This window comes from Macaca mulatta, chromosome 1 (genome assembly GCF_049350105.2).
Source record: "Macaca mulatta isolate MMU2019108-1 chromosome 1, T2T-MMU8v2.0, whole genome shotgun sequence".
In the NCBI taxonomy this organism is placed as follows: domain Eukaryota; kingdom Metazoa; phylum Chordata; class Mammalia; order Primates; family Cercopithecidae; genus Macaca; species Macaca mulatta.
This window is the reverse complement of record NC_133406.1, coordinates 72,926,456-72,949,376: the sequence shown is the minus strand read 5'-3', so window position 1 is coordinate 72,949,376 and position 22,921 is coordinate 72,926,456. Positions and strand designations below refer to the sequence as shown.

At 36.8% G+C, this 22,921-nt stretch overlaps 1 protein-coding gene across 2 annotated transcripts in view; it reads right to left on the bottom strand.

Annotated features, from left to right (window-relative positions):
- Positions 1-3,192: 3,192 nt before the first annotated feature.
- KCNK2 (potassium two pore domain channel subfamily K member 2) overlaps positions 3,193-22,921 on the bottom strand; it is a 145,848-nt gene continuing 126,119 nt past the window's right edge. For both annotated transcript variants that reach the window (XM_015116300.3, XM_015116290.3), the window contains exon 7: positions 3,193-5,438. In XM_015116300.3, coding sequence (XP_014971786.1) covers positions 5,121-5,438 — 318 coding nt within the window. In that variant the 3' untranslated portion in view covers positions 3,193-5,120. The remainder of the gene's footprint in view (positions 5,439-22,921) is intronic.

Below are 22,921 nucleotides of genomic sequence, written 5' to 3'. Positions count from 1 at the left end.
ATTCATTCATTTATCTTGTATTTATCAAACACCTATTTTATGTACTCTGCTAGTATCTGGGGATAAAATAGTATGCTAAAACAAATGAATTATATTCTAGTGATGGAGACATATAATAAATAAGAATAGTCATGAATATCTAATCATAAACTGAAGGAAAGAAAAGAGGTTTTATAGAGCATATTACAAAGTTACCTGAATTCACATTAAGGAAGGCTTATCAGAGAAAGTGATAGTGTAGCTGGGTTCTGAAGGGTGAGTAGAAGTTTTTTAGGTGAAAAGGGTTAAAGAGTAAAAAGAGAGTGAGCATTCCAGGTAAAGGGACAACATCAACATAACCTTGTGACAGAAGGGAGAAATCTAGTGGAACTGGGGTTCACAGAGGTAGAGAGGGATACACGATGAGTCTGGAGAGGGTGGCATAAAGTAGAATAATTAGAAGAAGGCCTTGTAGACAATTTGTTCTTTTTAAAAAGAACTCTTTACCATCAATGATGAGAAGAGAATGATATAAAAGCAGTTGAGTGAAGGGAAAAGATGGTGTTGACTTGGATTAAGGCAATGGCCATGTACAAATTGAAAACATATTTAGGTTACAAGTCAACAGCTTGGTGATAGGTGGAGATGGAGTTGACGAAGAGAAGAAGATATCAAGGATGACTTGCCCAGCCAGAGGGATAGTTGTGCCACTTGCTGAAATAGATGACACAAGAAGGCCAGGTCTGGGGAAAGATTATGAAAGAGTCTTGGTTCTGTTGGGGTCCCTTTTAGAATTGAAGATACCCGTGTGAGTTAGCTTGATGAATTCAGAGCAAGAAATCCAAGTCTAAAGGTTCAAAATAAATAGAATAAAGGCTAGGCAGTGAGTTTTTGGTGACTAAACAAAAATACTTTGACAAGGAATCCCAGATAAAAAGAAAAAATAGTTGTGAATTGAGACAAACCTAATACAATGAAAACATTTTATAAAGCTAATACTAGGAAAACAATAAATGGTTTTATAAATATTAGAAATTGTAAAAGCAGGGTTTAGTCAACAGAATCGAGTCAAAACAAAAGACCAAGACCAAAACTCCTGGTCCTTGAAACCAATCCCTGTCTTTCAGGAAGGGGTAGTTGGGTTATGGCTGGGGAAGTATCATGTGTGAAACGAGAGGAGAAAATCTTTGAGAGGGTCATTGAAGTGGTTGGGGGAGGAAGAAAGCAAGTGGAGCTTATGAAGCTTTCTCTATATTAAGATAACTTCAATAACTACAATAGGTTTCTCACAAAAGTTTCTGTCAGAAATAACCAGGTTATCCTGTTCTATCTTGGAACTGACACATGAGCATATGCAAGGCCAGTCTCACTATGAGAGGAACTTTTATTTGATTTTATTTATTTAGGTTTTTGTTTGTTTGTTTGTTTGTTTGTTTGTTGTTTTGAGACCAAGTCTTTCTCTGCCGCGCAGGCTGGAGTGCAGTGGTGCAACCTCCGCCTCCTGGGTTCAACCAATTCTCCTGCTTCAACCTCCTGAGTAGCTGGGACTACAAGCATGTGCCACCACGCCCGGCTAATTTTTTCGTATTTTTAGTAGAAATGGAGTTTCACCATGTTGGCCAGCTACATCTCAAACTCCTGACCTCAAGTAATCCACCCGCCTGTGCCTACCAAAGTGCTGGGATTACAGGTGTGAGTCACCACACCTGGCCAGTTTCACTATGGAAGGAAATTTAATTTAATTTAATTTTAAATTTAAGTAAACTCATGCTAAAGCAAATATCACACATTAATTGTAATGGAGTTATGAACATTCAAATAAAAAACCGTTTAGTTTATATAAAAACAAAGTCATACTTACATTTTAATAAGAAATGCGAATCACAAATAAGTTATGACTTTACTAGACCAGCAAGAATTAAAAACAACAAATAAAGAAAGGCAAGTTGATCTAGACCTCTAATTCTTGGGAATAAACAGCTATTTCAAATCTTCAGAATGCCTACATTTGTTTTTTTGTTTTTTGGTATTCCACTTAAAATTTCCCTAAGTCTCTGAACTTTAAGCTTTAAGAGTCAAATAATTTTACTGATTTTTGACACAGAATTAGATGGGACTTGGTCTTTTATGTCATGTGTTCCTTAAAATTTGAGAAATAAATAGAGCCCTACACACTGTTCTTTCTTTTTTTGAAGGCCAAGATGCACATTATTCAATTCCCTCTTGGCCTCAAAAATTGTACTTTCTTCTGAATTGCAAGAGTGAAATACTGTTGAAAAACAAGGTGTGTCACATGAACTATGTAGCATAGTATATAGATCTATGTAAGAGATTGAAAGAACTCCAAAAGAACCACTTTCACATTTAGCATCCGTAAGGTTGGATAGAGAGCATATTCCAGAATCTACATCTAGGGATATAGATTAGGGAGTCCCTGATACTTTCTGGTCTAGTAGTTATTTTTCAAATATCTTCCCAGGAAAAACTACTCACTCTTATACTGGCCTAATGGAAAAATAAACTCACTAGAATATTCCACGTTTTGTCAAAATCTTTATCAAGGTTCTCCCTACAAGAAATAAACAAAATAAGCCTTAAGAAAATAAAAGCGATTTCAGTTAATATAATACACGCTTTCTTAAAATTCCCCTAATCCTAAGGATGATGTTGGGGGCTAGTTTTAGAAAACTTACTGACCATCAAATTGTTTAGGAATTGATCAATAAATTTATGTAGGATACGAACAAGGTAAGTAGTCCAAACGTTTTGTGGTATAAGGTCTAGAAGATTGGTTGGTAACTACCTTCTTTAGACTTCAATACCACCGGGATGCTTAATTGTCTTTTCCTTACAAAAAACCATTCAGGCACCTGTGTTCAGCATTCAGTCTACTTCAGTGTCAAGACAAGGTCTAACAATAATAAAATATGACATAAATATACGGTAATATAATAGAAACAACCTTGAATCTATATGCGATTTCAAATATCTTATTTCAAAACTGAATTTCACTATATTTGGTTTTCATGACTAGCCACCGAGGGAAACAGTCTGCATGTATTTAGCAAGGGTATATCAACACATCGAAAATATTTCTTAAATATTTTGAATAAAGGAATGACAAACACTCAGCATGAAAAGTAACATCCTGGAGTTCTACCTACCTAGATCATATCTAAATTCTCAGCAGCAAGCAGGAGACTCAGAAAATGCTGACTTTAATTACAAACTTTATTTGTCAATACAATTCACAGTTTATACATGGTGCATTCCACCATATAAATTTTCGGAACAGTTATTTGAGGAAATGGGTGTAGCTTTCTTTCTAAAAGAGCCTGACTTTCTACAATTTTGGTTGGAATTTCTTTTTAACTTTATAAAAGTACTTTTAACAAATTAATTGAATATTTACATTTCTAGCTTAAATTTAAATGTTGGAAAATAAGCATCTATTAGTTTGTTTGTTTTTAAAGATTCTGGGCTTTTCAGGACCCTAATCTGAATGCCACTTATTCAGATACAGCTCCCACCCCTACACACAAAAAAGTAAAAGAAATCAGTTTGCATTTATATTTAGGGAAATTATTTTCTTTCTGCATTTTAAAAATTATATATATATACAATGTACAGCAGATCTAAGTATGAAAATAAAGGAAAGGGTAGCAATTTACGGGGTGCATTTACTGAATTTTTTCTGAATCTTGGAACCATCTGAAGAATTATGGGATATAAAATTAAACTAAAAAGAATAATCAGCCTCTTTTATGTTAAAAAAAAAACACAGCAAACTCTCAAAATTTAAATTGTGCTATAACAGCTTTTTCTCTAATGTCAGAGATGAATTATGCCTGCAATCTGCATTTTTCTATGTGCAAAGTCACAGTGATCCCAACTTCAACTTCTGCCCTCACAGCCAAGTCACAACTCCAAAAGTACACCCACAGAAGGCTAGGACTGTGCCCTGCACTCACCACTGTGCCACCTCCTCTCATCTGGCAAAAGTCACCCAACGAAAAGAAAATTATATAAGCCTTTCATACATCAAAAAGCAATTAGAAGCTGGCAGTATACTGTTTATTAGCAAATACTTGTAACACATTGTTTTGCTATTTCCTTTCCATCAGAATGATAATTCACACCCACCATTTTAAATCGCCTCCAATAATATCCATTTTTAACAGTTTTCTTCTGTCAGGTCATTTATATATATATAGATAGATAGATAGATTTTCTTCTTCTGCCTTTAAAAAATGTATAGTTATTAATAAATGATAAATTCCAAATACTGCCAGGAAAAAGGGGATTGTTTGGGAGCAGCCAATTTTACCAGCCTGGTCATAATTACACTGTATATATGTACCACTGGTACCTGAGTCAAATAAATACTCAGAGGGGCCACCTCTGTACCTCATTTCTCTGCAGTGCCTTTAACACTAGGCAACGCTGAGTGTTGCTTCAATGTCCATGTAATTTGGCATCTATTTCTTCTTCGGGCATCATCACTTCAGTCATTTTACACACTGTTTCCAGCAAGGTATGGTGTTCAAAAGGGAGAACTGGGGTAATAGACTAGAGAGGTGAGCCTAGGGGTGGGGGCAGGGAAGGAGAAACCACACATTAGCTAGAGAGGTTCTGTTTCTTCATAAGATAAGGCACTGACAGAAAATTTCTTAGGTAAAAGGCTGCATAAGAATTTCTTGTCATTTACAAAAAAAAAAAAAAAAAAAGAAATTGTTGTCATCCATAAATGGTCTATATCTAGGCTCAGTTAGGTAGACCCTGAAAAGTTAAGAACTGATCCCTCAAAGCTACATTGTTACCAGAAACAATTCTAATTCATTCTGAGGCCTTATGGCACATTAGGGAAAGAGAGAGGAAAACAGTCTGGGCACAAAAAGGCATCAGACATTGCTTGTCATTCCACTCGTCAAAGAAAGTGGACCATTCAACAAGCATCATCAGAAAGAAAGTGCTGGCTCAGAATTCCAAATTCTCTTGATGATAGATGACCATGATGGATGTATCTATTTTGTTCCCCCTTTGAGCTCATGCACAATTTAAAAAATGCTACCAGCAACAGTCATAAAGAGCATAAAGAAGTCCTCACCTATGGCTATGCCTAAGGTTATTCAAAGAGAGGGCTATTTGATGTTCTCAATCACAGCAATCTCTTCGCCAGCACAGTGTGGCGTCAAACCATTCAGATAGATACTCTCAGTCTTCAGTAAGGGAGGCAAGACATCCCTCTCGCTGGTCAGATGGTTCACTGACAGGGTCCTCCTACAAGGAGTCAGCTCCTGATTGTGATTTCCAGCCAGTTCTGCCGAGAGCTTCCGCTTGATGGAGGTGGCACGCTGGAACTTGTCATAAATCTCCACACTCAGTCGCCTCCTGGTTTCTTTGAATTCGGCTGTGACGTTGGCTGTCCACTCAGCAGCGTGCGCTCTGAACTCTCCCACCTGGAACATACAAGCAGAGAAAAAATAAAGATATCGACACGCCGGGCAACATTTTCTGTGCTTTATCTTCTGTTCATTTTATTTCGGGATTTTAAAAAGAAGAGTGGAGTAATCTTTTACAGCACTGGTGGTCTGAGAATTGATGAAATTAGGTGGGGTGTACACAGCAGGATTCTATCTTATATAGATGTGGCTCTAACATTAACCTATGAACTTAAACTCTATGAATCAAACTATATTTCAGGGGCTCTAGATGTGCTTGGTTTTTACACATGAATCCTGTCATTGACATTTTTGATGCTGTAAAAAGGCAATCTCTAGCTTTTTAAAAATATTTTTAGTATTTTTTTTCATTTTTACTTAATTTCAAGAAGTACTAGAATGTACAAAGGGCAGTAAGCTATAGTAGAAGGAGCAAGGCAGAATAAAAGAGTCTGCAATATGAACCCAGGTGACCTTGTTTAGTTCTGAAAACAGCAATGCTGTTTGCTCAGATGTCAACCTAGTTTTCAGAGATCAGAAATGGTGTGTGCAAGAGTGTTGTGTCCAACCTCATATTGGTCATTTAGGAATTCTCTCTTTCCTAACTAAGCAACAAAATATTTTGTTTCCGCTTTCAGGAAATGCAAATAAATAATAACTGTTAAGTCCACCTTGAAGCCCACTTGGGAAACAGTTAAACCCAAGGCACAGTTTCTCAATAAATGTTTGTGGAATCCGTGAAGTTACTCAACCCGTGGGCTGCTACCTCCTCAGCTGTAGAATAGACATCTTCACAGTACACACCTAACAGGATGGCGGAGCTAATGAACTTTACGAACTGCAAGATTTTATGCATTTATTATTATGTAGTTCTCTTTTGAGAATTAAAGAAAAAATGTGCCATCAATCACCCTGAGTCCATCAGACATTTTCTTTGACCTCTTTCAAAACTGTGTCTGTATGTTTGTGTCCTAAAACAGAAAATATGACCAATCCTATGGGAATCTTTATAATCTCTTAACTAACCAGACTTTAATAATCTAGACTATCACTTAGAATAATCTCCTAATATGGAATAACTCCTCCATTTTCTTCTGGCACTTCTGTTTTCAGCTTGGGAAATCCACTGAACTCATTTCTTAAGTGACCCAGGCTCTCCTTTGCTTCACAAGCAAACAACTATAGCTCTGTTTAATGTATTTAATTTCTGCCCTCTTGATTTTTGTTTTAAAAAATCAACATGGGAAATATAACTGATAGTTTCTAAATGTTTGTACTTATCAGAATTATTGGCGGGGATAGATATATATGTATATTATAATATGATGTGTACATATACTTGGAAGGAAGGCTATAGATATAAATGTGTGTGTGTGTGTATGTGTGTGTGTGTACTCAAAAACAGAAATGAAACTTCAAATATCCAAGGCAGATAGGAGGATGGTACATGGCAAATCAACTCTTTTTTTAATCCACACATAATCACACATACACATACATTTGGGGATCCACTTTTTATTCTAACAGGCCTTTATTTCCTAGTTATACTGTCCTAACAAGAAATACTTGCTTGATATCTAGGTCTGGCTCTGAAAAAAAAAGCAAAGCTGGAAAAATGAGAACTCTATGGCATGTAGAATCAGCAAGATCAGGCTTTCCTTAACCACTGAGGCAACTTAGGGGAAGCTTGCTGGGAAAGAGGCGCAAAATATACAGGAATTTATCCTGCAGATACTTACTGTTCCTATAAGGGAACCTGTCCAACTATACTTAGATATACAACTGATTACTAAATATGTAATTCTGTTTTGGGGGGACTCCCAGGTTAGGAAGGCACAGGCAGTATTTATCAGTGGTAACAAACACCCAGTCATTCGGATTTGGCTCCCTACAAATCCCATACACACTTACAAATAAACCCTCCCATAGTTTATATTATTTTTCTATTTTCCACCTAAGTCATGTCTCAAGTTTTGGGGCACAGTCAGAACTGATGGACCTAAAATGAAATCTGTTCCATCAGCTTTGTTTTGGTTACCACCACCCTCTTACCTCACAGGCAATCCTTCATGAACAGAAGGGCTGTGGACTTTCACAGAACCCGCCCCCACTTTACTTTGGTAATTGTCTTCTTATCTTAAAAAATATCTTTTTAATATAAAAGTCACAGGCTTTTTGCATCAAAATTCAAATGTTCACCTATATACTTGCTGCTTTTCTGTCTTTTCTAATGAGAATGTAAGCTCTATATACATCCTCAGCACCTGGAACCTCGTATGTAGCACATTTCCAATAAGTACCTGTTAAATGAATAAATATATCACTGCAAATACACATACTTTGTAATCTCATACCATAATGATAGTAATTAGTGTAGGATTTATAGCACACATGCTATCAATTGTTTTTCTTCTATCTGTATACACTAATCTTACTTTCTGCCTCTTCCATCTCAATTATCATCAATATTTTGCAAAGAAAAGGTCTTATAGTACACACATTGTTTTGTACATAGCTTTTTTTCTCATCTAATTTTAGTCCTGTTCCCATGTTAGCACTCATTATTTCAGCTCATAGTTTATATCAGCCACCTAGTGCTCCCCAAGGAGAATGGCTACGGCATGATTTAATCATTCCCCTATTGGTGAATATTTGGATATGTTTAATTTTTTTTAGGTTTAGCTATTAAAAATAACGTTTCAGTGAATATGCTTGTACCTACACTTTTGCTAATGGTTACAAAGTATTACTGCAAGTGGAAACACTGGGTTGAAAAGCATGAGTATTGATATGGCTTGACTGTGTTCCCACCCAAATCTTATCTTGAATTGTAGCTCCTGTCATTCCCATGTGTCATGGGAGGGACCTGGTGGGAGGCAATTGAATCACCGGGGTGGGTCTTTCTCGTGTTGTTCTCATGATAGTGAATTAGTCTCACGAGATCTGATGGTTTTTTAAAGGGGAGATCCCCTGCATTCGCACTCTTGCCCACTGCCATGTAAGAAGGCCCTTTGCTCTTCCTTTCCCTTCTACCATGATTGTGAGGCCTCCCCAGCCACGTAGAACTGTGAGTTCATTAAATCTCTTTCCTTTATAAATTACCGAGTCTCAGGTATGTCTTTACCAGCAGTATGAGAACAGACTAATACAAATATTTTCTGATTTTGCAGACACTGTGAATTTTCTGTCTGATTTTACTGGAAAGGCGGAACAATGTGCTGGATCTAAACCCCTAAGTTTGAATTCTGGCTCCACCACATACTCATTGTGTGTCTTAGGGTAAGTTTTTTTAACGTCTTTAGCCTCATTTTCTCCTGTGAAGTGGGGTAAACAATAGAATCCTCCCTATAGAGTTGGTATAACAATCAAATAAGTTAATATATTTAAAAGAGCAACACCGAGCACATAGCAGGCACTAGATACACACACAAAATTTTACACAATAGCATGACATAGACCTGTATTACCAATGAGAGTCCTTTTCATTATGGGTGTTTATTGAGCAGTATTTTCAGACTCAGAACTCCTAGCAGCCTCACCATTTCTTTTCTGCACACTTAGGTATAATCTTTGCATTTTTTGTAGCAAAAAGCACCTTATCATTGGCACCAGCACAGAAAGTATTTTAAATATTTTAATCATCTCTTTATTGCAATTTGAATCTTAAGTGGTCCCGATAAGCTGGACAAAGAATGAAAACGTTTCTTAGGCTTGACTGAGTTTTCTCAAGAAGTTTCACAACGTCACCGTGATCTCACAGGTTGCACTAATGGCAAACACACAGGAATCAGGAACATGTAGAGCCGAGTGCTTCTACCAGTTAGTGATTCCTGCCAATTAGGAAAAGGCTGAATGCAAGAAAGGCTCAGATTTGTTGGAGTCCATAAATTATTAATACTTTGTTATCTTTAGCATTCAATTTCTGTCAGAGGCTAGTATTTTTGTCTAATTTTGGAAACATATTTTTTTCTCATTTCTGTAGAATTCCCAGAGGTGGAAAAGTAAACACTGCAAATCATAAGAGCTGTAGTAACAATCTGTCAGAAATGGGGAGGGAAAGGTGGGGGCATGAATGGCAGCCTCACCTTCTAGCTGTATAACCACATTCTATGTGCCCACAGCTATGCAATTTAACCTTCTTTGAGCTTAAGACTCCTTATCTATAAAACAGGGCTAATAACCTATTTCACAGGACAAGCGAACGAGATATATATACAGCCATGAGCTACATAATGATTTTTTTGGTCTGCATATACAACAGTGGTCCAAAAAAATTATAATACTATATTTTTACTGTACCTTTTCTATATTTAGGTATGTTTAGATATACAAATACTTACCATTGTGTTACAAGTGCCTGCAGCATTCAGTACAGTAACATGCTATACAGATTTGTAACCTAGGACCAATAGTCTACGGTATACAGCCTAAGTGTACAGTAGGCTATACCATGTAGGTTTGTGTAAATGTGCTCTATGATGTTGGCACAATAGTGAAATTGCTTAAAGCCACATTTTCTCGTAACATAGCCCCATCTTTAAGCGATGCACGACCATGTGTATGTGTATATATACATACATATATGTGTGTGTGTGGGCATATCTGTGTGTGTTCTCAAAATATAAGGGGTTACACAAGTATTAATTATGATGATAGGTGAAGATTATATGGTTTGCCGAGGGTGCTTTAAGTATTTATTACTTCTAAGGTCTAAACATCTTTTAGAGGAGTGCAGGGCAAATTCATGCTATACAGAAATCTACCCTATAGCGGGTTACATTAGGGTGAGGATACACTGCCTCAATTTCCTAAAGATACTGAAAACAATACAGTGACTCATAAAAGTGTGCACTTGGGCAACTCATCTAAACCACCAATAACAGTATATGTTCGTTTCTTTAAAAAAATCTTATTTTTCTTTTTTTAGTTTTTTTTTCTTTGTTTTGAGAAAGGGTCTCACTCTGTCTTCCAGTCTGGAGTACAGTGGCACGATCATGGCTCACTGCAGCCTTGACCTCCTAGGCTCAAGCAATCCTCCTGGCTTAGCCTCCCAAGTAGCTGGGACTACAGTGCACACCCCCATGCCCAGCTAATTTTTTAAATTTTTTGTACAGATAGAATCTCCTGAGGTTGCCCAGGCTGGTCTCAAGTTTGTGAGCTCAAATGATTCTCCTGCCTTAGCCTCCTAAAGTGCTGGGATTACAGGTGTGAGCCACAGTACCCAGCCTGTTCCCCCTTTGTTGTGCCCTTTCTACTATTCTTTACAATACTTTAGGAATATAACTGCCCAAACCAAAGCAAGAAAATCAGGAGGAAAAAAAGAGAAAAATAGAGTCCCTCAAAAACTAAACCAAGGCAAGAAAGAATTATTCACATTCCAAAACAAAGAAAAAAGAAAAAAAATATTGACCTTATATTATAGCAAGGGTATCTAATCCTTTGACTTCCCTGGGCCACACAGGAAAAACTAGAATTGTCTTGGGCCACACCTAAAATGTGCTAACACTAATGATAGCTGATGAGCTAAAAATAAATATATTGCAAAGTATCTCATAATGTTTTAAGTTTATGAATTTATTTTGGGCTGTTTTCAAAGCTATCCTGGGCCCCATGCAGCCCACGGACCATGGGTTGGACAAGCTTAGTTTATAGCAATGTAGTCATTTTTCACGAAATAATACATAATCCCCTAATGTACAGACTCACATCTTTTACTGGTGATAAAATTGTCTATTCAAACTCTAAAGATGCTTTTTTGTTTTCAAAGAAATTCAAAAATAAGTTCCTGAGAATATCACATTTATATAAGTAAAATTTTTTCTTAATAGAAATAATGCTTTTGGTGTTCTGGGTAATTAAAATTAATCCTTGTGCATTAAAATACTTTTGCTTCATTGGATTTTTATAAAAAAATCTTTCAGCAACTTAAATAGTATTTCATCTTCCTATAACCAAGCAATCTGCATTACTTAGTAAGCCAATCTGAGGACAAAAAGTGAGCAAAAACAGCTCCAAAAAATCACAACGAATGTTCCGACAGGTCATATTATTTACGGAAGAAAGAGGTCTTTACTGGAATTCCATATATTCTTAACTTTCACATGCTGCTCACAGCCCAGGTGATCTGATTTATAAAAGAAAAGGAAGGAAATGGAGTGCTATATATAAACAAGCACTTGTTCTCCGACTCTGCTGGAACTGTTCTCATCCACCTCGCTAAGTTCTCTGTCCTTAACTCGCCGGATCTTCACAGCTGCAAATGGCACTGCTCCGTCCCTCCCAATCAGTGTTTGCTCTTAATTTCTGAGTCAGCACACTCTCATGGCTGTTGTCTTACTGTTCGGGTCAATTTTCTCAATCAACTTTGTAGCTTCATTTTCTTTTACCCTCCTCCTTAACTACCTTTGTTCTGCAGGGTTCTATTTTCATTCTCCTTGGATAATCACATCCTTCCGATTGTTTCAATTACCATCTATTTGCTGATGACTCCCAAATCCATATTTCTAGGTCAAATCTTTACTGAATTCCGCATCTGTATAACTGACTGCTTATTAAGTCTCTTCACTTTCGATGGCTCCCAGGAATCTCAAACTTAATATGTCCCTAAGTGAAATCATTTAACTTCTTTAACTTTGTTGTTGTTGTTGTTGCTGTTTTTACATTTAATATAGCATTGTGTTACCACTAAGTTTCCTAAGTTGAACTTCAATATAATCCCTTGCTCCTCCTCTTACTGAATCTTACATCAAGTTCTTATTCAAATTTGTTCACTACAGCAACTCTTATATCCAGCTCTAATTCTTGCTTATTTGCTTCTTTTCCTCTCAATTCCTTCACTTCTTTCCATTCCTATTGTCAAAACTGTGGAAGAGTCCACCATTTTGGCTCATGTGCATTACTTCTGTGGTCTGCTAACCAGTCTTGCTGACTTAATTCCCTATCCCCTCAAATGCATTCTCCACGCAGCCGCCAAATTGCCCTGTAATGAACACAAATCAACTTAGTACTTTCCTCTGCATAAAACCAATTGATTCCCGTTTCACTCACAATAAAGTTCCAACTCTTTAAAGTGGCTCATGTAATCTAGGGCTTACCTACTGTTTCAGCCTCAGTTCTAATTACCACCTGTCTCAAACTCCACTTCAGGGGCCATCCTGAACGTTTCTTTTATTTCCTCAAAATCCTACTCTTTCTTTTGCCTTTGTTCATTCATTACCTATTTTTCTCTCTGTCCAGAATGCTGTTTCCCAGTCCCTCTCTAGCATATTTCCTACTCACGCTAAACTGGACATCCTCATGGAGCCATTTCCCGATCCTCTAGAATACATTAGAATCATCTGCTAGTTGTACCCATCCCCCTCTGTACTTCCCTAGCATTACTGCTCAACACAACTTATTACAATTACTAGTCTAATTGCTCTCCTGACTTCATGACACTAGAGAGGATAAGTCCACCATATTCTATTCAGTATTCCCAGCTCCTAGAAGAAGGTACATCGTGAGAATTCTGTCAGACTGTTGGATAAATGGGTAAGTGAATAAAGGACAACCAAATAAATCACATTTTTGATACACAATCCAGTACAAAGAATCTGCTTCCTGGTTGACTGTGTTGGGGATAATCTTGATCCTCTCAGCAGGAAGATGCAGCCAGTGAAAAGCACTGACTCATAGCCATTGCTATTCATAGTAAAGGTCCAAAATATGTTTCCTCAAACTAACTTTTTAGTCATTGCAGAGACTCCTCAGCATTCTAAGAAGCCTATGATGCTAATATCTCATTCTCAAAGTGAAGAACTTCACGCCTATTGTATATGTAGATCCTTTAAATCAGATTTTCTTTCTTTCTTTTCCTTTTTTTCCTTTCTCCTTACCAGCCCTCTAACTCTTTTCCCCTCTCTCACCACTTTTCATGACAACACCTCACCAGGCTATTCCAGAACCTGGACTTTATCATCTTTACGGAATGCAATCTGTGAAGTTAAAGAAAGGTTGGCCAGGCGCAGTGGTTCATGCCTGTAATCCCAGCACTTTGGGAGGCCGAGGTGAGTGAATCACGAGGTCAGGAGATTGAGACCATCCTAGCCAACATGGAGAAACTCCGTCTTTACCAAAAATACAAAAAATTAGCCAGGCGTGATGTCATGAGCCTATAGTTCCAGCTACCCCGGAGGCTGAGGCAAGAGAATCGCTTGAACCTGGGAGTTGGAGGTTACAGTGAGCTGAGACCACACCACTGCACTCCAGTTTGGGCAACAGAGTGAGACTCTGTCGCAAAAAAATAAATAAATAAATAAAATTAAAAAGATATGTTAACAATTTCACTTTAGAAGAATCACTAACATCTTCCTCTGCAACTATAAGTGTTAATCCTCTGATAGCTTTTCAATGGAGCAAAGTCTCATGATTCCAGAGGCCTAGAATCTGCCTCCTCAATAAAGGTTCCAAACCTTACCATCCTCAGGTTATCTAACATACCTCAAATAATATCAAGAAAGCCCTTGTCATGGTGGTAACATAATTTGAAAACAAGCACTTGCCATATTTCAACATTTTTAGAGTAATTTTCTTGAAGTACATAAGATTGATAGGGTGGCCTAAAAAGGATAAAAGTTCCCTATTCTAGAAGTTCACGATTTATGAAGTTTACAGTAAGCTCATTTGTAACCATAAGGAATAGTTAATACTCCACTGACTCCAGTCAGCTATGTGGCCAATTTTTTGAAGGTAAGGACCATTGCTCTGTTTCTTATCAAGTTCAACTTTCCTTCCTACCTTCTCCACACTGCAACATCTTGGATAGTGCTATGAGTATAGTAATTTAATAAAATAAGTTTAGTGTTTAGTCTTCCCAACTAGATGGTAAGTTAATGACAGAGGCTATGCATTCTATCAATTTCTTCTCCTCATAATAGTACCCAACATGGTAATTTGAATAGCCCAGACTCCTACACACATTCTAACTGACTGGTGAGAGAAATCTGTGACCATTGACTGACACAGCCCTCCTCCTATACAAAAACATTCTGGATATGCAAAGGTGATATTTGCATAGGTTCTCTACCAGTGTGTGTTGGTATAGCCTGAAGAGAAAGCAACTTATAAACTAATTTTAATCACACTAAAATCTTCATGTCCTTTGATAAAAGTCAATAATTTATAGAAATTAATTCTGACCACGAATTTTCAGCAAAGGAAAAGGCAAGTATGTAAGAAGATATTCTTTGAGCCATATTTTTAATAGCATAATCTTGAGGCTAATAAATGTCATATATGAAGTTAATGTTTATGAAAAGACTTTCAGCTACTGAAACCACTTTTCTTACTACTATGGTTATATTAAGTGATAAAAAAATTGCATTTTTACCAACTGATTATAGCTTTGTAAAATAATGGATGCATATAAGGATATACAAAATAATACTAAAGTTTATAGCATTATTTTAAATAATATCTTTCTTCTAAAAATGTCTAAGTATGAAATACAGTTGTTAACTGTCTTAATGATGAAGTGTGGCTGCAAAACCGAACATTCACTTGTTGCAGAGTAAACTCAACTTATTAAGTGATAAAAAATAAAATAAAATTGCATTTTTACCAACTGATTATAGCTTTGTGAAATAATGTATGCATATAAGGATATACAAAGTACATAAAAATGGAAACTATGGATTTTAGCAATTACCTGTTGAGTATCTATTATATGCCAAGTCCTGGGCTTAGTGTTAGCTTTCTTGAAGTAAAAAGTTATTTATGTAGTATTTTTATTTCCTTTTAAGTTTCCCTTTACTGGTGTTATATTATACAGTAAACAGCATATCCAGCCCTAAATAAACCTTGTGGAGGCAGAGTTCTTTATTGGGTGCTATTTATTTGCTCAACACAATCTAAGTATCAGAATTGGACTGCAATTGCCCCTGATTCAGGTATCACAGTAAAAAAATACCTGAAGAAGGTATTTAATTTTCAATGGTGTAAAGAAATTTTAAAATGATTGAGGTTATTTGAGTCTATATTTCCGAATTGTAGTTCTACACTGATGACTAAAGTGTAATTCATTATATTTTACTACACACACAGGAGTGTGATTAAGGGTAGTTACCAGTCCTGAATTTCATGTTTGCATAATGTTTTCACTTCTGTAAGTTTCCTTGGCTCTCTCTAGCTCTACTCCAGGTCATTTGAGTAGTTATTTCCTTCTCACAAAAAGTATAACATGATTTAAAGAAAATTGTCAGTCTTTTCAGTTTGAAAAAAAGATTTTTTTTACATTGCATTTTTTTAAGTGTTTGGTCTTTATCAAACTGCATTTCTAAGGAGATGATTTTCCTCCAAACAACTCTGCAAAATGCTAACTCCCTATTTTTGCAAGAAAGTAAAGCCAATTTTTGAGGAGCAGTACTTCTTGATACTTTTTCTCCCTCTGATGTTTTTGAGCCATGCATCTGTGATAGGAGGACCGGAGGATGTATCATCCTACCATGACTTTTGATAGAACAGTTTCCAGAGTCAGTTTCATGTAAAAACGTTTTCTCCACATGGCAGAAATGATTGGCTCCCCTCTAACTGGGGTTACCTAGAATTTCAGTGTTGAATAGTAGCTAATACCCAGGAGGTTCTCCAATTTTCGATAATGCTGTTGCATGAGTCCTGTTTTCCATAAAATTCAACAATCACCAAGAGATTGGACATCGTTTCATTTTCAATATGCTGCCTAACTTATCTATATAAACTTAGACAACTCCTCAAATTTAGACTAATTCTAAACAAAATTATTTACTTAGCTTAATTATCTATTTCACTTTGACCTTCAGAGCCATCCAAAGCTTTGTTCTCCTGAACAAGGCTTTAGCACTCCCATGCCTTTCCATACATTGGAAAACCTAACATTCTCTGTTCAGTTCCCGCCCCCCTCCCCCCCGCCCCCAGTATACTTTCCCCACCTACCTGTGAGCTTTGAAATCCTGCAATACTCTTTATAGAGTTTTGATTTCTGGTCATGAATAAAAGTATAAAAATCAAAATTTTCTAGTACTCTAAATAGTCCATCTCCAAAAGATGAGTATCCCAACAGCATTATTACAATTATTTGCAGTCAGCCACCTTAGAATAGAAATATATGGTATGATTTGGAAGCATGGAAACAGCAACTCTGCCAGGTGTTCTATGGTAAGAGAGCAATTCATATTTTCTTTCTCTCAAAGACCCTTCCACCATGCATTCCTTTGACTTACTGCCTTCCCTTCTCACTTTATGTACAAGGTCATTTTTCCCTCCCCTTGCAGTCCTACAATCTTGTCCTAATCAGTTCCTTCCTATGGAGCTTATCTGTATTTTCATTTGAATTGGCTATACTTTCCCTTCTTAAGTAATCTTCAACTGACTATAAATAACTGTCGTTTGTCAAAGGTAAGCCAGTCCCTGTCCCAGAATCATCACTAGATAAGGGATTTCTACCTGAAACTCCGTAAGGTTTTTCCAATTACCAACAGCCAACTCAAGTGTCGATAATACATTTTCTTCACCAGAAATCAAACTACTGAGGTCTTCTTGATCTTTGACCAGGATTTTTTTCCTGTCCCTTTTTAAGGTGGGATTTTAAGTTTAATTTGCTTTTCTCGGTGCTTGAATGCTTGTATACCTTAATGCTTTGAGGAAAACTAAAATATTAAAAGTAGTTAGCTGAGTTAAAAACATCTCTGTAGTTAAATTTGTAAAAATAATTAGAAGCCTACTTTGCATTCCAATTTCAGCAGTTGCCTAGACTAAAATTCCTAATAATTATCATTAATTCATTTTCTAAAGTATTGATGTTTCCTTGTATTGTTGAACTGTGCTGGTAAAAAGAACATTTCCAATTATTCTCTTTACCAACCAGGTTTAAAGAAAAAAAAAAGCATAAAAGGATTATTTAAGTATCGCATTATCTTGACAGAACAGTACATGATGTTTTCTCTGGTTGTCAGAAAAGTATATGTAATATTCATAAAGTCTCCTTAATCTAACCTGCTTTTTTTGGTTAGTAATTTCTCTACTTCTTTAATATTACACATATTAATGTGACTGTGTAAAGATGAATTACAAGAGTACTCAATCTTTTTAAATAAAGACAATGTCAAGAAAAATAATACTAAAATTTATAGCATTATTTTAAATAATATCTTTCTTCTAAAAATGTCTAAGTATGAAATACAGTTGTTAACTGTCTTAATGATGAGGTCTGCTGCAAAACCACTCACTTGTTGCATAGTAAATTCAACTTATTTTTTGTCATCGTATCACTGAGCACCCTAGAAATTCTCTTCACTGCCCTGCTATTGGGGTTTCTTTAACAATCCATTTTATGAAGCTCATCCAAATTACACAATATCTTATTGTATTGTAAAGATGATAATATAGTTTGGGTAGTTGTCCCCACCTAAGTCTTATGTTGAATCACAATCCCCAATACTAGAGGTGGGGACTGGTGGGAGATGTGTGGGTCATGGGGGTGGATCCCTCATGGCTTGGTGCTGTTTTCATGGTAATGGGTTCTTGCCAGATCTGGTCATTTAAAAGTGTGTGTCACTCCCACCCCACTCTCTCTTGCTCCTACTTTTGCCATATTACGTGCCTGCTCCTACTTTGCCTTCCATGAGGAATAAAAACTTCCTGAGGCCTCCCCAGAAGCAGATGCTGCCATGCCTGCTGTACAACCTGCAGAACCAGGAGCCAATTAAACTTCTTTTCTTATAAATTACCCAGTCTCAGGTATTTCTTTATAGCAATGCAAGAACAGCCTAAATACAGATGAGGATACTGAGTTTCAGAAACAATATAATTTGTGTACTTAGATAAAATTTCATATACTGTTATATGATTGAGCTATAGTAACTAGATGCAGTTGATTCTTGAACAATATGCATTTGAACTGTTTGGGTCTACTTATACGTGGATTTGGTTCTGCCTCTGCAATCACTGAGACAGCAAGACCACCCCCTCCCTTTCCCCCCAACTCCTATTAAACCTACTTAACATGAAGAAAATCAGAATGAAGTCCTTTATGATGGTTCATTTCCACTTAATAGTAAACATATTTTCTCTTTCCTATGATTTTCTAAATAATATTTTTATTTTCTCTAGCTTATTTTACTGTAAGAATACAGTACATAAGAATATACAAAATATGTGTTAATTGACTGTTATCAGTAAGGCTTCTCAATAGTAGCCTATTAGTAGTTTTTTTGTGTTTTTCATTTGTTTGTTTGTTTGTTTGTTTGTTTTGAGACAGAGTCTCACACTGTCACCCACGCTGGAATGCAGTGGTGCGATCTCGGCACACTGCAACCTCCGCTTCCCTGTTTCAAGCAACTCTCCTGCCTCAGCCTCCCGAGTAGCTGGGACTACAAGCGCCTGCCACCATACCTGGCTACTTTTTGTATTTTTAGTAGAGACAAGGTTTCACCATGTTGGCCAGACTGGTCTCGAACTCCTGATCTTGTGATCCACCCACCTTGGCCTCTCGAAGTGCTGGGATTACAGGCGTGAGCCACCACACCCAGCCACGTAGTTTTTTAAGGAGTCAAAAGTTACACAAAAATTTTTGACTGTGCAGGGAAAGGGGTCAGTGCCCCTCACTCCTGCATTGTTCAAGGGTAAACTGCTATTTGTCAGGACAATGTGGAAACTCTACAAGTACCACTGTCTGATGACTGGGGCGGTTGTAGTGATGAGGTGGTGGGGGGTAATCATCCGTCTGTTGTTCAAGTTCTTAAGGAATTAAAAAAATACCAAGTCAAAAGTAACAACTGAATAAATAAGGGGGCTGCAATCTTAAAGTCATTTGCTATAATATGCATTCATTGTGTATTTAGCAAAATCAAAACATTTAATGATGTTTCAAAACTCATTCAGGAAACCTAGATTTAATAGTATTTATTTATAACAAAAGGGCATTTTATGTTCACTGCAGCAACACAAGACCAGTCCACTAAAACATGGTTTTGCTTTCTTTTCTCTTTCTCTCCCTTTTCTAAACAATTCAGCCCCAAAGCAGTGAAATGGAGCAGAACTAGTTAGCCATCCATGCAGTTGGTTTGGGAGAGGGCCATGGTACCAGAGTGAAATGTCAGAGCCAGACCAGCATGAGAAGAATGTCTACTCAAGGGATGGCAGCAGAGTGTGGATGTCAGTCTGAGATGGGTGACGAGGTCAACCCAAAGAGGGACGCCCAGCACATAGTGTCAGAGAGCAAGCAGGGTCGAGAGGGTGTCCCTGCAGGGTTCCTGATGGTGGCAGTAGCGGCAACTCAAGATTGGCTACATACAAGGAGACTGATCAAGTAATATATTGAAAATAGCAAGAATCAGAAGCTTCACCATGGATGAGAAAGGAATTACAACTATAAAAAAGCAGAAAACCAGAAGTAACTCTATTATATCAGATCAGAACTAGAGGTACCAGTATGAGTTCATGGTTCTCAAAATATATAGACATAAAATAAACAGGTATGGAAATATCTGTATGCATGAATATAAAATATATTCCTTAGCTCTATCAACTAAGAGTGTGTGAGAGCAGTGATATCCTCATTAGCAATAAACACTCAAATATTTTTCTCTAAATATTATTGTCCTTTATCCACTATAAGAAATGATGGCACCTTGGAGAAATGGCAGATTCAGGGCTAGGGTAGAGAAACTAATTTGAGTCTGGAACATCTAATGTGCTAGAGTATAAGGAATTGTTCAAGGGATAATGGGGATATGCCAAAAAGACAGAGAAGTTTCAAGGGGCTCCCAGTGGCCAAGCCTTAGACAACTTGAAGATCAAAATAAATGATTATAACAGATTACAATCCATTGATTACAGCAGAATCCCATAAGTCTGTGTTCACATAAATAAATAAACAATAAATTGACAGTTTGATGATGAAAGAGATAACGATAAAATCTCAAAATGCCTGTCCAAAAAGTATGCATTAAATACACAGAGAAAAGAGCAGACTTCCAATGGAAAAGGCTGGCAGACAACACCTTCTGTCATCTGGTTAATATCACGAGTCATGGGACGAATCAAAATTCTGTGTCATCTGACAGATGCAATGAGAAGAGCCTTCCCTGTGCTATTTAGACTTATGTTGGGTATCAACTCACTTTGACATTTATATTTCAGTGGCGCATTTAAGGAGATACATAATAGTTATAATTAAATGTCAGGGTTTAAATTGCAGTGATAATTTTCTTTTCTAACTACTTAACCTAAAATGAAATATTTATGATTTAAACTAAAATCTTAAAATAGGCATGGACAGGATAGGATCTTCAAAATATCCTCAGAGAGGTCACATGCAACATAGGTGAAGACCAGTGCTCTGGAACGCTGCTGGGCAACCCCAGTACAAACCTCTTTTCTTTATGAATTATCCAATCTCAGGTACGTTTTAGAGCCACTCAAGAATGGACTAACACAAATGTCTAGTTGGTAAAATCAAAGATGTATTTCTTTCCTCCAGATCTATGTATCTCTGTGAGTTACCTTTTGCAGACATGACAGCCATTAAATTAATCATCAAAATAAACTGCATGATGAAGCAGAATTGGGATTTGCTACAAGTGTTAAATCCAAATTTGAAAAAATAATTAAGCATACAAATCACATTTCTCCTATTATTAACGTTTAGTGAGAGCAAAAAGGTTTGTATTATCAATAAGTATAATTAAAATATTTTAGCACTATTTCATACTCATTTAACATTTGTATTTTTGTACACATTTTAAACATGTATATTAGTACAGAAACAGTAGTACATCTTTGCAACTTATAAATATGCATACATTGCAGGCACATGCTAAACATTTTTTTACTACTAATAATTTACGAGAAAATTTTGGAGATCATAGGAGAAAAGAAAGGGTTGATGAGAAGTAAGGGGGGAAACAGGACATGTAGGAGGGATGCTACTGTGGTGGACCAGGGAGAGAAAATGGAAGTTTTAGAAATAGTGAAGCGTGCATTAAAGTGGTGGTATACAGACTGAAAATGGAGGAGAGCATTTACATGCTTTGTTCACGGAAACACTAGGACTTGTGATGCGTAAGTCATGGAGGTGAGAAAGAAGACAGCATCAGGAATGACTGAAAGGATTCTGGCATAAGCAACTGGATGAATGCTGGGTAATATTTCCTAAGACTGGGACATTAGAGTAGGACATTGTGGGGGAGCGATACTAGGATTCCATGTGGGTTATGTTAAATTTGAGGTGGTAAGTAAGTGGTTGATTTAAAAAATATTCCCCTTCCCAGCAGCTACTGCCATCCTCTTGGGGGAGTTTCCATTTCTCTGTCAGTGACTCACCTTCAGACTTTCCAGCACTTTAACCTTTGCTGTAGGTCAATATCCACTCCCAGGTTCTTAGAGTGGATCGAATCTCAACCACAACTCTAATCATTCCAGCTGCTTTACTGTATTTTCACTATTATCCTATACTGTGACTGCATTAAGTCTTGTGGACAGTTGGTTCATTAGTGCCTTAGTGAAGTGGTCCCCTTTTGACTCCTTCCTTCCCTCCTCTATTCCCCTGTGAAACATCATCTCTTCACTGTCCCAGGGTCTTAGGAATTTCTTCTTTGGACTGCTATTCTAGCACTGTATCATGTCTACTGGTTCATGTCTATCATCACATTTCCTATTAGACTCTGGTCACTGAGGGCTGAGGCTGTGTCCTATTCATCTTTCTATCTCCAGCACCAATCTCAGTGCCTGAAATATAATGGCTGCCCAACAGAACTTTAAAACCCGGAATTGTGCAGATAAAATTAACTGCTTTTTCTTTTAACTACCCTAAGTCCATCATAATAATTAAATCAGACTTATCAGTGTTCAAAAATCCAGTTCAATAAACCAAAGGTGGTTATTTTAAAATTTAAAGCCATTAAATCTAGTTTGCATTCATATTGCAAATTCTGTTCCAAGAAGTGACAGATTTCTTTTTCCTGGGAAATCAAGGGAAGAAATTATTTAGGTTTCTTGGGCTAAAGTAGTCTCTGATCAAGTTAGTTACCAGAATTAGTGTCAGTGCAAGTTATAGATGAGCAGCTGGAGAGTTTAAGAGTGTGAAAAGGAAGATGAGAAGTGAGTAATAAAGAAGGGAGAAAAGAACAAGTTTTCATTTTGTGTTTCTTTGTTGCTGTTGTTTTCAGAGGTTAATGCATGTATATCTAAATACATGCTCCATTGGTTTAATAATATCTTTATCACATTTAAACTCTGCCTAATGGAATGTGGGAGAAAATATTCAACATGGTTTAAGCAGATCCAGGAAAATGATTTTTCCAGTTTCTTTTTCAAAGGTGAAATTGCTTCCAGAAATTTGTCTTAAGAGTAAACTCTCCCATGTACAATTGCACAGGTGTGGGTGGTGGACATTTATAGCAATCCTCTGAAATAACTGACAATCCACTGATGAGCCAGTGTTCACTTTGACACTGGATAAAATGAAATACCCAGGCAGTAAAAGAAAT